Below are 18,392 nucleotides of genomic sequence, written 5' to 3'. Positions count from 1 at the left end.
GGGGTCCTCACCAGAGAAGGCCTTGCCATTAGTCTTAGAGCCCATGACTGGGGGAAAGGACAGCAAAAAAACATGTCAGCCAATCTCAGCTGTACCAGGGTATAAAGTGCAAAGGTGGGGGCTCTCACAGGTCCCAGATCATTCAAGGCTTTAATATGCAACACACTGGACGGCAGACAGAAATGAAGAAGAAGTCAGTGCAAAGATTTGAGCAGTCATATACTCATAGTGTCTCACCTCATTCAGTAGGAGCAGTTGTATTCTAATCTGCACCAACTAAAGATTCCATGTCACCTTGAAATAACCATGCTTGAACCAAAGAGTGAATTACAGTCACTTAGTCTGGCGGTAACTAAGTCAGTAAATAGGCCATATAAAGACTGTATCAGAGGGAAAAAATTGCAGCCTCTGTGCCAGCTGCAATTGCCATGAGAGCTACAGGTCAAGGAGAATGCAGGAGTAGGGCTGGTTGAAAATTTGATGTTGAAACCTGTTTTCAGTGGCAAATTGGGTTTTTGACTAACTGGACTTGTGTGCTGAAAGTGTCTGCTTTCCTTAAAAAATTAAAAAAAAAATTATTTTGTCAGAAAACCCCAAATCCAAAAAGTTTTGGCCTATAGCCAAAAATGGTTCAGCTTTTGCCAGAAATTTGTAGGGGGTTTGTAGCTTTCAGCTGAACATTTTCAGTTTTAGGTCTAAATGTTTTGGTTTTCAGTTGCTCAAAACTAAAGCAATTTTAGTTTTTGTGTTTTCATTTTATGATGCCAAGTCAAAAATTTTCACTGCAAATTCATCTGAAAATGAATTTTGTTTTTATTTTTTGTCAAAATTTGTCAAATTTCTGACAAGGTCAATCCAAGAACAGTGATAACTCCAGCAGAACTAAGCCCTGGCCTACACTGGGCAAGGGGAGGGGAATTGATCTAAGTTACGCAACTTCAGCTACGTGAATAACATAGCTGAAGTTGATGTACTTAGATCGACTTACTGTGGTGTCTTCATCGCAGTGAGTCAACTGCGGCCGCCAGGGGCGGCTCTAGACATTTTGCCGCCCCAAGCACGGCAGGCAGGCTGCCTCTGGTGGCTTGCCTGCGGAGGGTCCGCTGGTCCAGCGTGCCTGCGGGAGGTTCTCCGAAGCCGTGGGACCAGCGGACCCTCCGTGGGCATGCCTACGGGAGGTCCGCCGAAGCCGTGGGACCAGGGGCCCTCCGCAGACAAGCCGCCAAAGGCAGCCTGCCTGCCGTCCTCGCGGCGCCGGCAGAGCGGCCCCTGCGGCTTGCCGCCCCAAGCGCATGCTTGGCATGCTGGGGCCTGGAGCTGCCCCTGGCTGCCACTTCCCCATCAACTCTGCCTGTGCCTCTCACCGAGCTGGAGTACAGGAGTCAACAGGAGAGCGCTCGGGTCGATTTATCGCATCTAGACTAGACACAATAAATCGATCCCCACTGGATCGATTGCTGCCTGCCGATCCATCTGGTAGTGAAGACATACCCTTAAAGGCTCTAGGTCAATCTAACTAAAGGACATATCATAAATTTTACAATAAGTGCCACCACGACCCCAGCACATTCCACTAATCTCATGTTTCCCCCTGCCGAGTAGCATTGCTTCCATCTTGTCAGGATTGATCAACACCAGTTGAAAGTCATTCTAAACAAGGCACTGGCAAAGAAGGGAAACTGTAGAATCTGGGCTGACTGAAAAGGAGACCTACAGCTGAGTATCCTCAGCATACTGATGACACATCAGTCCAAAACTCCTCTCCCTGTCTCTCCCTCACAGTCTCACATAGGCATTGAACAGGAGTGATGACCAAGGCTGGACCCAGGAAGGATGCTGAATAGGCACAATTGTTCAGCCCTACCCTGTGGATCTCTCTGAGAAGAAGGCACAAACCCACTAAGGGAAACCTCTGTCAATCTCAGACCATCCATAAGTAGATCAGAATAGTTCTAATCAGATCAGCATGGACAGTTTTCCATGGTGAGGGTCAGAAACAAGGAAAATCACTGAGGAAAAAGAAGATATATCAAACATATATTAATTAGAGAGATAAATGAGACTGAGGGAAAACAGAGAGACTGAAACAGATATGGAGATAGAGATTTAGTCACGAGGATAAAATGAGATAAATTGAGGCAGAGAATACACGTAAAGTAGATTTATTTAAAATAACAAATTTTAAGTTGAGGGCATGTTGTTTTCTAGTTTGTGTAATTGTCCAGAAAACTCCGTGCAATGTATTTGCTTTTTGTTAGCATCTAAGGTGCTGTACCTTTACTACATCCCACAGGGTGGGATTATTGAGGTTGTCTTCTGACAAGCATCTGGAAATTCACTGTTCCTTGTAATGGCTAGAAGAGGGGAAACGAGTTCAAGTGGATGTTTGTAACTAACTGGAGGATGTGCTGACCGCTGTGGAGCCTTTTGCAGCCAGGAGGTTTATAATCCTTAAAGAATTTTTCTTCTCTTTGACTTGCTTGTGAGACACATTCCCTTTAAAGTCTGCCATGAGTCTTTTAAGCTCGAGGTTTAAATGTGCTTTAAAAGCAAGTAGGCTAAGCCAGATCCACCATGTGAATGCTCACTGGCTTTAAAATGTTGTGCACCCAAGTCCCATACTTTTACCCCTTTCATCCCACTCTGGCACATTTAAATTTTCCCATTGCAAACAGTTCAGTGATCAAAGGGTTGCAGTGCTCTAACCAAGCAGGAAATTTTTCTCTTCACAAAACCAGCTCTCCTAGTCCAGCTCTGCGGCTTCTCTACTCCAGACCTACTCACTCACCCTCCCCAAACCACTTGCCCATCAACTCTTAATCACCGCTCACCCACTGCCCTAGCCAGCCAATATGCTGCTTCTCCAGTCTATACAGCTGACCTATAGATTCCAAGGCCAGAAGGGACCACTGTGATCAGTCAGACCTTCTGTATAGCACGTGCCACAAAACAGACGCACGGGTTAGTGATCAGCAGATTACCAGTGCAGCTGCTGAGGAGTGTTACTTCATGTTGGTGCACTGCTGCTGCTTTCCAATGCAATATAGCACCATATGCCAGCTGTTTATTCTGTAATAGCCTAAGGAAGATAATGGTTTATTGGTATGAGATCTGAGATCAGGCTTGCTTACTACTAAAAGATTTGTCACCTATTTGTCTAGGTCAGTAGTTATTAAAAAATCCTTCACCCAAAATAGTGGTGCTCAAGTGTTGGAATCACATGTACTGTGTATATCCTGGTACCACTTTTCTAACAGTGGGTACTACTTTTCTAACATATGCTGACTTCTGACAGAGTCCTGCACATACACGCAGAGCAGCATATGACCCTAACTGTAACTATAGAGATGGGGATGAGAGAAAAGTGATCATATTTTTAAATTCCCTTTTCATGCTATTATTTTTGCTTTGGGATCTGGTATTTGAGAAATGCTTGCTGGAATCTTCTGCTTGTGCTGTAATGTAAACAAATCTTGTGTCAGATAACCTCAAAACTAAAACAGACTAAAAAAAATTGTGATTAAAAGACAGTTTATCCTACAGGATCCCCACCCCTTGGATAGAGTATTGTCTTTCCCCACCATGTGAAATGGAGATAAACCTCAGTTTCTTTGTGGTAAGCTGCCAACCAAATCCATCCTGGCAAATCTGATATCCAATGTGATTTGTCCTTTTCAATGCTTTTTATGAAAAGTCAGGACAGTCTTCTGTCAAAATTGATAAGTGAGAAGACAGTGGGGAATGCAATTTTATTTGTAACAGCACAGCTGCCAGCAATTCTATCTTGTTTACATCTAGACTGGCTCTGTCTTGCTCCATAGCTTTTCTATTTCCATCCAAATAGCCCCCAAATACATTGTGGATGTGCCTGCCTATGTAAAAATCTGCATAACGTAACACACTGGGAGTGTTAGAGAGGAAAAACGATCGCCATTTCATTAGGTTATTTTCACAATTGAAGAATTTCAATTGCTTTAAAAGAGAAATCTTGAACTTGACCAATTCTCTGTAGGCATTTAGCAGAATGGGTTGTAAATTCTGTGATATAGGAGAGCCCAAGGGGTAACTGGAAAGAGTGGAGCTAAAATTCTAAGATGCTCATTACATCCCACAATGATGGTATCTGAGGAATAAGAGTGCTGCTTTTTTTGATTAAAAGTACTTCTTTTTGAACAATATAGTGTTTCATAAATTAAATCTATAGAAAAATTGAAACTTTAGTTTACTCTTTTGTGTATGAACAGAATGCAACCCTGTATGTTGGCCTCCAACATTTATTATAGATACATTACACAATTCTGTACACTAAACACGTCTCATGAATATCCTATAGTTAACCTGTGTTATATAGACATTAACATGTTTCCTGGAAGATCCTCTGACAAGAGAATATAAGTCTATGTGACCTTCTGATAATTCTTAGATCTATAGAAACTTTGTTTTCATTCAGTCTAACTTGCCTTCCCTATAGAATCTTAAGCTTTTCTAATGTTTTTATTGATACATTTAAGAAAGGCCCAAGTCATGGGCATTTTCCTTATATAATCTCTCCTGTAAACTGATCCTTTACAGTGGCCTACCTTGAACAGTTATCATAAAGATGAAGTGTTCGAGAGTTTTTTATGTTTAAATGTTATTAGGCACAACAAATAATGAACTCTTCCAGTTAACTGACAATTTCTGTTGTCTCTTGCCATTTCTGATATTGCAGAAATTAATGAAGATTTATTGTTCTGAGCTGGATTTATCATAGAATAAAATAAATTAGAGATGGAAATGTCAATCATCTACTCTGGTCATTTACGCCTATTGGGTCATGTAAGCCAGTGGTTCCCAACCAGGGGTCATGTAAGCCAGTGGTTCCCAACACTCCTCTGCCAGTTTAGGAATGTTCTCTGCACGCTATATTCTTAAGTGTTTTGTTCAATCCTGTTTTTAAATGGCTCCAGTGATTGCCTATGGAGATTATTTGGGAGAGTAATTTACCTGACTGGCATGCTTTAAAAAATCATACAGGATTACCTAATCAACATATTTTTTAAAAGGCCTCCTAAAAGACCCAGAATCTAAAATATTGGCCCCAGAAATAAAATTACTGAATTTCCTTTGTTAAAAGTTCAGTGAAAGATTCACCAACTTCCTGCATCTGCATGGAGATAAGTGGTCTGGTGAAGAATGATCAGTAATGTCTAAAGTTCACTATTGAAGTTACTTTTCCAGGTATTCAGATTTCATTTCCTTCTTTTTTCCATTTCATCCCTTTACTCCCATCCATTGTCAAAGACAGAAGTGGTAAACAAAGATTCTGCCTACAATTAATCTGTGGAACAGGAATGAAAACATAATTTGGACTAGGGACCTAAATTGTGAGGTTTTGTTTAAAACATCAAACTTCTGTTTTCAGGATGCACTTTTCTTTTTGTGAAGTGCATACTGTTGTCATCAGAACGTGACATTCACCTCTCCTGCCTTATCAGACAAATTAAGTGATAGAAATGGTGGTGTAAAATAAAGGCCAGGGAACATCTTTCAATCTCTTGCTGATTGCGTCTTCTGCTACAAACCCACTCTCTCGTTTCCTCAGTATGTTCATCACAAAATTTTTTTATTGGTGTGTAACTAACATCAGCATTGATAGCCCCTCTGAATTTGACCCTATGCTTTTGGAAGCATGATGGTGCTCTTAGATTTTTAATATCATAGGGCTTGATTATGGGTGGAGGACAGGTTAATACAGTTCTACCGTCTTTCTCGCCTGTACTTTTAGTTCCCTCGACAGAGATAATGTGTATTATCTCAGACATTGTTTGTAGTGTATACTTTGATTTTACCGGCAGATTTATTATCTAATGATTGCAAATAACTTGTGTGCCTCAGACACGGGAGTATGAAGTTTAAGCATTACAAGAAGCAGCAGCCTAAATGTTTGGTGATTCTCCATTCTGAACGGGCATATTCTACAAGTTATATAGGTAAAAGAGAGAGCATCATTAGAGTGATACTATCAGTGCAGTCTGCATATGGAATGCTGGTCCATAACGATGAATAGGCCCAAAGCATTTCCGAGTCTGGAATCAGAATAGGAGAGGCAACAATAGCATAAGATTATTGGACAAATTTATGATACTGGAAGAGATTCCCTTACTTGGTTTCCATGGGTTACAGAGAACCACTAGCAAGTAACAGGTAACATTAAGCTGTCAGTGCTAACAGAATATGATACCCCTGATTGTAAGCGTAGAGAGCAGCCAAGTCATAACTACATATAACAGGTCACACCCCAGAAAATCATTTCACCTCATAAAGGTCCTGATACAGAAAGGTACTTAAGCACTTGCTTAACTTTAAATATGTGAGTAGTCCCACTGGCTTCCAGAAATAGCCTAATAGCTGATGCTTCAATGGAATAAATATTAGGTTTGTTGAGGTTTTTTTAAGTATAAAATAAAATAGAAATTGATATTTTTCTCTCAGCTCATTCTTTATCCACCTATTCTTTAAATTACTCTGCTCTTGGCCATTGCTGTTTCAATTAATCATTTTGTCACAAGTGCCATTTGTCACAAGTGCAATTAAAGTAGTTTCTTAGGCTTTTTTCAGATCACAAAGAAGAGTTGAGATACAAATAGTCATTTCTGTTTTGCTTTATTGTAGTGTTTATATTTTCTTTCTAAACTTTATAGTGAAAACTACACTTCATCTTCTGAAGCATCATATATACAGGAGTCAATGAACCTTGATTTATTTTATAATTGTAATGCTTGCAGTCCTAGATTACAGCACGTCATTACCTTGTATTAAAATTGCTGCTCTCCAAACACTCAGATGAAAGAATCTGGGGGAGGGGGAAACTAATTTTTCTGACATTACAAATGGTTGTAACTAGTGGTGGGTAACTTTGGATCAATTTGTAGCTAGGCAGTTTGAATAATCACTCAAGGGTACAGAAACTGACCAGAATCTAGGGAGGCTTCCATATTCTACCTCCCTCTGGTGTCCTTCAAAATATACCCCTAGGTCCCAGATCATCCTATCTTTTTGTGAGGTCCTCAGTAGAAGGATTTGTTGGTGCCCTGGATATTAGAGCCTTGGGGTAGAATTGACAGCCTTTTCATCCCCTATAAAGTGCAGGGCTCGGGGGGAAACCTCGCTGTGTCTAACTTCCCACCAGCAGTGAGGTTTGAGGGATTCCTCTAGCCCAGCTGCTCTCTCCTCCTCCTTTTATACAACAGGACCCAACAACCCCTCCACTAGGCTGTGGTTACCTCATCTTTTAAAACTGTAAATGTGCTAAGGGGTTTCCTCACAATTTCCACGATAGACTGCTACATACTTGTTAATCTGAGAGATCACAAGCATCCTTTTCCCTTATTTCCTGCCCATGAGAGTTGCTCAAAGGAGGCTGGAGAGCTAGTGCAGGGCCTGTATTTAAAGGCACACTACATTGGTGTGTAAATTACATGAAAACCCAGAGTTCCTTTGCACTGAAGGTTGAGCTAAATGAGGCCAGGTGGAGTGGTCTAGTATGGTTTATACATAATGAAATGACTTAAAGTATTCTCACTGTCATCCATTTTACAGAAATGCAATGCATGCATTCAAATCACAGTGTCTGTTTGGGACCATTACTACAAGGGCTGTCAATTAACCACAGTTAACTCACGCAATTAACTCAAAACAAATTAACTTGATTTAAAAATTAATTGTGATTAATCACAGTTTTAATCGCACAGTTAAACAATAATAGAATACTATTTATTTAAATATTTTGGATGTTTCCTACATTTTCAAATATATTGATTTCCATTACAACTCAGAATACAAAAGGTAAAGTGTTCACTTTATATTATTATTTTTTATTACAAATATTTGCACTGTAAAAAGAAAAAACAGATATGAGCTGAATTGAAAACACTTCCTTTTGGTTATCTTTTTTACAGTGCAAATATTTGTAATCAAAATGATATAAAGTGAGCCCTGTACATTTTGTATTCTATGTTGTAATGGAAATCAATATATTTGAAAATGTAGAAAACATCGAAAATATTTAAATAAATGGTATTGTATTATTGTTCAACAGAGTGATTAAAACTGTGATTAATCGCGATTAATTTTTTTAATAGTTTGACAGCCCTACTATATGGGTTTAGTGATCATGAAAGTTATTACATTTTGTCATCATAGCATATCCTTTTGTCATTGTGCAACAATTGTTTGTTATAAATAGCAAAAATGTATTCTGGGGCATGCAATATTTATAATAATTGTTTAAACTTCTATAGTGCCTTCCATGCTAGTTTCAACCAAGGATCTTGACTCATTTTACAAACATTTACTGATGTAGTTCCATAGCATCCCTATGATATAGATATTACTATCCCTATATTACAAATGCGGAAACTGAATAATAGAAAAGATAAGTGACATGCCCATGGTCACACACAGAGTTTCTGGTGGAGATGGTAATAGAACCCAGTTATTCTCTCTTCCAGATTTGTGCTTTAACTGTTAACTAATCTTCCTCTATTCATATTTAATTTCTTAACTAACATCAGATAGTAGTTAGTTTGTTCATGTGAATGAATACTTTTGATCGGCCAGTGCTTTAGTTAAGACTGTAGAAACAGAATATAAGTTCTTGGAATCTGTTTAAAAGCCATCCAGAAGATCTAAGAGACAAGGCACTTAAGTGTTTCCTAAAAATGACCATTTCTTCATTGAGAAGGTTAGGATAAGTTCTCCTGTTCACAGTGGAATACCATCAGAACAGCATACTAAAACATATGCCAAGTCACCCACAACAGCCAGTGCTTTACAGAAAGTCCTACAGTTTCTGCTCCAGCAAGCAATTGTTATGAAGAATTTTGTTTTTATCAATAAGTGTTTCCTCCTTCTTCTGCTGTGGCAATCTGTTCTTTTTAAGTTTCCTAAATAAGACATCCTGAAAGGGGGCCCAGTGCTTTCATTCTAAGGGAGATCAACAAGTTTTTTTTTGTCAATGCAGTTTCAGGCACCTTCAAATCTAGGATGCCATGTATTATATATGTCTGCAGTGTGAGATAGCCATGTTGGTCCCAGGATATGAGAGAGATAAGGAGGGAGATGTAATGTCTTTTATTGGACCAACTTTTGTTGGTGAAAGAGACAAGCTTTCGAGCTCCATGGAACTGAAGAGCTCTGTGGAAAGATATCTGTGAAAGAGATTCCCTCACTCACCTTGTCTTCCTCATGTATAATATATGAAATAGAAAAATGCAGACCTTCCATTTGTCATACATTATCAGAACAGGAGACATCCCGTGTCTGCTTTGATTGAAATGTTTTCATTTTATTGCAAATACAGTAGACTGGACTTAATGCATTTCACATATAGTAGTTAGTGGAAAAAATTGAATATGGACATAAAAGGAGAGAATTCAGTGTCTACAGTCTAAGACTGGGCATTGAAATAGAAAAAGATTGGGGCAGTGTCATTCTTTTATGTGTCTTTTATTAACTGTGAAAAGCACTAGAGCAACCCAAGAAGTACAAATGCCACTGAGAAATCCAGTATAATTGCATCGTGGTCTCTCCTATTAATGTGAATAGAATGTTAAGTTGACAATAATTAACTTTTATAGTATTTTTAACTTAAAGCTGTAGATGTAGGTATACCTATCTCATAGAGCTGGAAGGGACCTTGAAATGTCATTGAGTCCAGCCCCTGCCTTCACTAGCAGGACCAAGTACTGATTTTGCTGTAGATCTCTAAGTGGCCCCCTCAAGGATTGAACTCACAACTCTGGGTTTAGCAAGCCACTGAGCTATGCCTCCCCCCAAAAATCTAAATGGCCCCCTCAAGGATTGAACTCACAACCCTGAGTTTAACAAGCCAATGTTCAAACCACTGAGCTATGCCTCCCCTCCAACTTCCAGTTGTTGTCGCAGCTATTGAATAAACTGTAACTTGTTCTGTGTAATGAAGTTGCCCTTGATTCAGGGATTAATTCAGCTTGGGTTACACAGGCAGAAGCTGGCTTGACTCATGGTACAGGACTCCCAGCAGTGGAAAGAGCACCTTATGGGGTACCTGTAACTCCAGCTCTGCAGGAGGATCATGACAGAGAGGCCAGTGGAGGTCTGATTCAGGATATTCCCCTTGCAGTTTCAGTGGGAGTGGTTCACATGGAGTCTCAATCGTGTTTTAACTGCCACAGTCACTCAGCAGCAGTGTGAATGCCACCTACTCTCCCCTCTGACAAAGAGGCCTCCACTGGTGTAGAAGGCTGCAGATTGCCTCTCCTTTGCAGGAAGCAGTGAACTGAGCTTACTGTATATTTTAACTGATTTGTATTTGTCTCCACATTTCCATTCACCTTATTTCTCAAGTGTATACAATTAAATTTATAGTATAAAATAATATTATTTATTAATAATATTAATATTATTTATTGTGAAAGCCTCAGTCCCATTGTGCTATGTGCTGTAGAATCATAGACGGGTTGACAGTCCCTGCCCTGAAGAGCTTACAGTCTTAAAGACAGGACAGTTGAGTGAGGGGTGAGAGAGGGAAGGAGAACAGGGTAACAACAATAATAATAGGATGCACAGATCATAGAGGTAGCAGCAATAAGAGTAATATCAGTTGGCTGCTTGTCTATCTAGCTGTTATCAGAGAGCAGATTTCTGTAGTCTTGTGACACAGGTGAATTACAAGGAGGGACTTCAAGCGGGTAATGTGGTAGCTTTGCAGATTGGATAGGGAGTTATTCTCACTCATTAGGGCAGAATGTATTGAAGTCTAAAAATGCCTGGGGGGAAATTGGAGGAATGGGTGACTGAGACTGGCATCGTTAGTAGGCCAAAAGTGGGGATCAGTGTCACTATTAGATTATAGTATGGATGGTTAGGGAAGGGCTTTGAAGATGAAGATAAGAAGTTCCTGGTGGTGAAGAACGAAAGCCAACGAAGGAACTTGAAAAGGAGATGACTTTGTCAGCAATGAGCTGGAAAGAGGATCTTGGCAGCCACAATTTTAATGAACTTAAGAGGTGGGGGGTGGGCACTTGGGAGTAGCTGATGCTCACAGGAGGAGGCTGAAGTACTCAAAACACAAGATGACCAGGGCTCGGAGAAGATTTTTGACAATGTGCACAGAAAGGAAATGCTAGAGAAAACGATTTCTCCAAGTTTATAATTATTCCTTTGCAGTCTCCCTCATGGGTCTGATCTTGGGTGAGGGAGAAAAAAGAGCTTCTCTAAATTAAGGATTGTTCTCAAGTTAATATCTTGCAGACATACTGCAATGAGTCCCAAAGTTTTTGTCTTTCTGAAAAGAGTCTCACCGGAGACAGTTGATGTGGAACTGGTGGTATGTTTTCTAAAGGAAAAGTGGCTCTTGCCCTTGTATTCCAGCTCTCAGTATAAAAGCCCTCTCAACTAGTTTTCCATTTCCTAGCTTAAAAGCAAATGTTTACAGGATCTCCTGTCATACCACTTAACTTCTCTGTAAGTTCTACAAAGACAGCAACCCAGTGGATGACATTTATAACCTACTTTCCTATCACCCAAAGAAATGACAGTATTAACTTAGCTTTGCTTCCTCCAAAGAGGTGACAGATCCTAACCTGGTTCTCTGTCTTCTGAGGCCAGCAGCCTTTAAACTAGTTTTCATCACTGAAAGGAATGACGACCTTTAACCTGGAGGCAAAAGGCTGTAGCCCTTAACCCACCACTCCATCTCTTTGGAGAGTGACTGATTTAACCTGTTCATCAGGCATTCTAGAATCATAGAATATTAGAGATGGAAGAGATCTCAGGAGATCATCTAGTCCAACCTCCTGCTCAAAGCAGGACCAACACCAACTAAGTCATCCCAGCCAAGGTTTTGTGAAGCCGAGCCTTAAAAACCTCTAAGGATGGAGATTCCACGACCTCCCTAGGTAACCCATTCCAGTGCTTCACCACCCTCCTCGTGAAATAGTGTTTCCTAATATCCAACCTAGACCTCCCACACTGCAACTTGAGACCATTGCTTCTTGTTCTGTCATCTGTCACCACTGAGAACAGTCTAGCTCCATCCTTCCCTAGAACCCCCTTTCAGGTAGTTGAAAGCAGCTATCAAATCCCCCCTCATTCTTCTCCTCTGCAGACTAAACAATCCCAGTTCCCTCAGACTCTCCTCATAAGTCATGTGCCCCACCCCCCTAAGAATTGCCTCTTCCTATTAGTCATCTTTTCCCATCTTTTAAGGAAGTGCTTCCCCAAGAATCTACTTTCCTATATTTCATGGCAATCCTTAAAGTGATTTACTTAAATGTTTTAAAGAAGTCTCAGAAAACTGAGAGTACTGTTTTCTGGTATTGTTTTGATTTATATCATTAGCAACAGAATACTTCTCGTCCTGGGAAATGGCTGCCTCTCGGAGGCTAGGGGGAGATCCTCACTCCAGCCTCTTCCCTCTGTTTCCATCCTTCCCACAGATGTGGGCCATTGTACATTGTCTTAATTTTCACAGGATTCATACTGAATTCTGAAGAAAGGCTATTGAGTCATCAAACGTCAAAACAACAAGAGACACAAAATAAGAGGAAACAGATGTATGTGTACCCAAGAGGGATTTAAAGAGGAAAATCATGATTTTCACATATGCACTGCTCCCGCCAGACTCTTTCTTTCTTCTATTAAAGATCAGTGGGGAAAAATCACCAACAGACAGCTGTCACAAAGCCCATTGTCAGATGTTTCTCTGGACGAGAAATGAGCTTTTTGGACCAGCTCCTCAGCTGGTGCAATTCAGTGTTGCTCCATTGAAGTTATTGGAGCCATGCCAGTTTACCCCAGGTGCAAGGCTTCTTGACTCTTGGGTTGGTAGGTGATTTAATGTATTATGCAAAATCTTTGTGAATTCTCAAAAAATGTCACATTAGGCTTGGGTTTGAGTAATGCTGTAGGATACTTAATGTGTCTTGTACACCATGAAAAGGAAATTAGGTTTAGTTTAGCAGCTTGTATGTGCAATCTTCTGGCTCTGGAAGACTTGTTTCCATACCAAACATCAGACCTTTTCCAGCTTCTGTCCTAAACTGGGTAAGAGACTGGGTGACTACAAAGTAAAGAACATGAAGCTTTTAGCAGGCAATTCTGCTCCAGCTCTAGATATGAGTGTTTCAAAATTGAATATTCAGAGGAGTCTCCAATCTCATGGAGAGATTATAATTATCCAGGACCACATACAGATGGGTACCACAGTCATTCGCCACCTTTATACACATTGCAATGGGAAATTAATTTAAGATTTTTGCCTACACAATCTCAGGTCTCTACTGTTGAGCTAAGGGACAGCCCCAGCAACTCAGGCAGAATACACAAGCAGGCCTGATGCATTCCATCCAGCAAAAGATGATGATCAAATACAAGCAAGTCATTTCATCATACAGTGACAGTCCTAACAGACTTTTCAGACTCCAAGACCAGAATGTGTGTCCCTGTTCATTTGTTTCGTGCCCTGAATAGTTAAATTCTGCTCATTAAACCAACATCTTCCATAAGGGTTCAGTTAATTTCCAATGTGAAACATTCATACAGTTTTATTGTAAAAAGCATTTTGAGATGAATCATGCAAAAGAACTTCAGGGTCACTATAAACTGAAGAAATTATGTTCAAAGCAGTCCTTAGGGTCCCGGTCCATCCTCGGTTCAGGGAGTTTCGAAGGTTGTGTTGGCAGGACAATGAAAGTCAATGGATTTCAGCTTGTGCACAGCTCCTCATTTGCCTTGATTTAAGGGTCCCAGTCTCAGTCCTTTATGGTGTATTTAGGCTTCCTTATAGGCCTCCAAGGGGCCACAAGCTTCTTTATTCTTTTAAAAGTATACCTTGTTGGTGTAATTGAAGCTGTTCAGTTACTGTAATTCCTTCCTAATGCTACCATTCTAGTCAAGTGTTCTTTTTCCCTCTGGAGGCATCAGTTATTACGGGTTTTGAATAGGCCTGTATTCAGTATACATAGTTTCACTCCCAATGCCAAAATCAGGTCACTGTTAGTAATTCTCTTTCTTCGTGAAATAAGATTTCAGCTTCCTTCTTTAAAACCCAACATATAGCACATTCTCTTTCCACTCCACAGCATATAAATAGATATTTAAAGCAACTATCCTTTCTAAGAAAAAACAATCTGACATTTTTCCCTTCTTTTCTTTTTAGCTTATTAAAATGTGAAATGTCTTAAATCAAGACAGAAGTTTATACAGTTTACACTACACATATTGAGCACGTGTTTATATACTAGGGAAGAAACAGGAATACAATAAGCAGTATTTTACAAAATTTCTCTAATAAAAATCAAAATATCATGAAAACCATTGGCAAAATTGTCATTGTAAGCCATAATTGTCCAGAGGAGGAAGTACGGTGATGTACTGCCTCAGAATGAGCAATTCCATCTAGCCATTTATCTGTGTGCTCTTCAGAAGAATGGTCTAGGGACAGGGCACTGACAATCATTAATGGACTTTATCGTTATAATATCCCTGTGAGGAGGAAGATACTATCCCTATGTTACAAATAGTGGCTTGCTTGGCTGAGAAGTCAGGTCTCTTGAGTCCCAGTACAGTGCCCTGTCCCTAGACCATCCTTCCTATCCTTTAAAGGCATTGTACCCTAGGTCAGAGCTGTCTCTGGCGTGTTGGGAGTATAGCTGTGACTCACAAATTGAAGGGCAGCCTTCATTCCCCTGGTATAGGATTACCTCTGTTTCCTGCTTAGGAGGAGTAGAGAACTCAGACCCACCATCACCCTTCTTGCTCCCTTTGGGAAAGCTAGGGCTGCTGTAAATACTAAAACGGGATAATCCTTGTGCTCCCTGGATGCAAGGGCTGATATCATGGGCCTCTTCTCTTCTTTCCATTTGTGCATTCAGGAGAGCCAGACACAATCTAGCCCCATATGTAGTTTTCAGAATGGCTGTAAAGAAATCCAGTGGCTGAAATCCAGTGTTTCTCAAACAAACTTAAGCCACTCTATTATATAATAGATTATTCTTTACTAAGGTTATTTATTTCACAATATTCAACACTTGTATTTGGTATAAGTTTCCAATGTGAAATCCTAGATATTTGTACTAGTGTGTGTAGTAGTGAAGACTCTAGTATATGTCCTGGACACTTGTACTTTTCCTCAGACTCCACAGCTGGGACAGCTGGCAGTAAGAATATGTTTTCAGCATCATCTCATAATTGGGGAGTATGACGTTTGGGGTTCACCAGGCCAGTAAGTCGTTCAACCAAAGTCTGTTTTGTAACCCACGGTGTCTTTTGACTGTGCAGCTTTGATTCAGAGCTCTGACCCCAACAGCCTGTCAGCAGCCCACAAGCCTCACCCTGGCTTTGCCCAATTTGGATACTCCTTGCATTCTGACCTTAGGACCCTTTCAGTCCCAAATTTGCCCCAAATCCTCATCCTGCAGTCTCTCTCCCTGGACCCTCACAGAAAAAGTATTAGGTTCACGTCCTCTCTACAGAGACAATATAACATTCCAGCCTGTCAGCTTACTAGAAGTACACAACTGAACTTACCCAGCGCTGATGATTTATAACAAAAGTAGTACAAATTTATTAACAAAAGAGCATGGACTAAGTGATCCCAAATAAAGAAGCTAAAGGTGGAGACGGCTACAGGCAAATAAAAGTGAAAACACCCATCTAAAAGTCTAAAACTTAGCCTAGTCTTTGTTCAGGATGGTTTCTTTCAACCATAATCTTCTTTCCAGCTTTTGACTGGTCACAGAGACTCTTCACGGAGATCAAATTGCATGGTTTCTTTGTTTCCTTAAAGTGAACTAACTAGGGGTTTGCTCCCCTTCTCTTTATAGTTCAGTGATCCTTTGAAATTTATTCTTCTGAAGAGCACCTAGATAAAGTGCATTAGTTCAGGCTCAGTGAAAGAGACGTGAGGTATGGAAATCAGACTCCATCCTGGTACTTCCCCCACTGGTGGTCGTTACTATGCTAATTCTCTCTCCAGCTGCAACCTCCACAACAGACCATAGACTTTGGGCCACACCTGGTTTGAGATGTCAGCCTCTTTCCTTTGTCTAGAGAAAACCTGTTATGTCCTCCTGACATGCCTGATCTGTAGACTTTTTATTCACAGACTCTAAAACATAATATTAATGAATGTCCATAATTTCACATAGAGCATTGTTACATATATTTCACAACTATATTATTAACCACAATGTTATTAGTTTTCAAATGATACCCTACAAGGCATATTTTGTACAAAAATCCTTGCAGGAGTGTGTGAATACAAGAGTGGCACGGATCACAGAGAGGATACCACAGCAGCTCTCCAGGATAATCCTTGACACATCCATCAATTATCTCACAACACCTACTATTAAGCTGTGGCACTGAACTGGCTGTGGGATGAATTATGTTATTAACAGAAGGCTGTGGTTTTGCTTTATGACTTAGGTTGCTAGTGGAAGAGAGTGACACTCATTTGTGATGGATTGATTGATGAGTAGCCAGCCTGTCCTCTATCTTGTAAATCCGTTGTTGATGTGATAGGAGTAAAATGACTATGTAATATACTATAAGCAGCTCCTATGATCCAAAAGTCCCTCCCCCCCCAAAAAAAAATCCGGCAAAATCAGTGCAATCCGTATTTCTCGGAGTTAGGCATGGCTTACCTAACTGTGCTTATGTAGCTTACAACTTTAATATCTTTAGACTTCCTTCCTTTATGTATTAGGGATGTTTTCCTCATAGGAATGCAAACGATGCTGGGAGACGTATTGTATTGTATTGAGTGAGATTATTAAAACTTTTTTATGGTTGTCCAAGAGAATCTCAGTGACTTAGTTCTCCATTCTACTGCAGAATTTCTTCCCAAGACAAATGCCACACTGTGTTTGTGTGTTTTCTCATAGGAGGTCGAGCTGTGTCGTGCTAGCAGTCAAGAGAAGCTGGGGCTGACTGTCTGCTATAGAACAGATGATGAGGAAGACACCGGAATCTATGTCAGTGAGGTAAAGATGCAGTGGGGGGGACTCAATGGAAAAATAGAAACAAGTGTTCTGAGACCTGACTGCAGTAATACTAGCTGTCAGCTAGCACGTGTCACTTTCAATTAGGAGAGTAAATTGTGTTGCCCAATTAATATAATTATTACCAGCTTCTTTGTTTAATGTGATGCTATAAATACAACATCATAGTAAGGAAAAGTACAAAGTCGGAGCATTCTCTGAAATTTGAATGAAATCCCACGAATATGTGGAAAGTCAGGAAAAGTTCTGATTTCCACTCTTGCGTGTTCTCCCGTTACTGCAGTTACTAACAATAACAATGGCTAATTTATTTTTACAATGATCACATATGTTCAGGGAAGAGAGGAACAGCATAAAACAATATGTGAGATGAATTTATCAGAAAATCTGGTCTGTCCTAGCACTCTTCTTTGTTTTACCAGCTAACAAACAGAAGGCCTGATCCTGACGCCTTGAGGTGTTGAACAATCTCAACTCCCATCTGCTTCAATGGGAAGTGAGAGTATTCAGCACCCTCTAAGAGGTATTTAGCACCTTGCAGTATCCAGCTTAGAAAGACTTTCAGGTGCATTAATTTAATGTGAGTCTCTAATAATTTTTAAAAGAGCAGTTTTTCTAGATGAGAAGACAAAAATTTTATGAGTCCAAGCTGGGTGTTATTGTCGTGAATGAATTTGGTACACAATTTGTCACCTTCAGGTGACTTAGCACAAAAATCTGAATGCCAGAAGTGGAGTGAGTTTAGCAGAAAGAATTGTCCTGCACTGCCATAAAATGAATCACATAAAAATGGGAATTGAAAGATTGTTCTGAAACTGCCAACAACACTGTTAAAGTATGTGAAAATATCCAAATGAGGGGTATTGCTCTGCTTGGAATCTCTCAGCCCTTTCTTTTAAAGTAAGTTTAATTCTATTAGAGACACAAGGTGGGTGACATAATATCTTTTATTGGACCAAATTCTATTGGTGAGAGAGAGAGAAGCTTTCAAGCTTACACTGAGGTCTTCTTCAGGTCAGAAGAGCTCTGTGTAAGCTCAAAAGCTTGTCTTTATCTCACCAATAGAAGTTAGACCAATAAAAGATATTACCTCTCCTACCTTGTTTCTCTAATATCCTGGGACCGACACGGCTACAACAACACTGCGCATATTTAATTGTATTGTCTTTCACACTCGATTAAACTCTTCAGACTTATTTTTTGTCTGGCAATGCACAATAAGAAAATAATATCTAACATCTGTACAAGCTGTATTGTGCAAACCAAATGCAATGCTCAAAATGTTTAGGTTGAAAAATTACTCTTGGCATGACAAGGTAAAATAAATGGTTTAAGATAGCCATCAAGTGAAAGGTGGTAGATAGT

General features: G+C 40.0%; 1 protein-coding gene across 2 annotated transcripts in view; it reads left to right on the top strand.

Moving 5' to 3' along the window:
- The window catches only part of PDZRN4 (PDZ domain containing ring finger 4), a 394,640-nt gene that overhangs the window by 357,008 nt on the left and 19,240 nt on the right, over positions 1–18,392 (top strand). For both annotated transcript variants that reach the window (XM_030548959.1, XM_030548958.1), the window contains one exon: positions 16,911–17,009. In XM_030548959.1, coding sequence (XP_030404819.1) covers positions 16,911–17,009 — 99 coding nt within the window. The remainder of the gene's footprint in view (positions 1–16,910; positions 17,010–18,392) is intronic.

Source organism: Gopherus evgoodei, chromosome 1, assembly GCF_007399415.2.
Source record: "Gopherus evgoodei ecotype Sinaloan lineage chromosome 1, rGopEvg1_v1.p, whole genome shotgun sequence".
Lineage (NCBI taxonomy): Eukaryota > Metazoa > Chordata > Testudines > Testudinidae > Gopherus > Gopherus evgoodei.
Note: the sequence above shows the minus strand (reverse complement) of the source record. Positions and strands in the feature narration are given on the sequence as shown.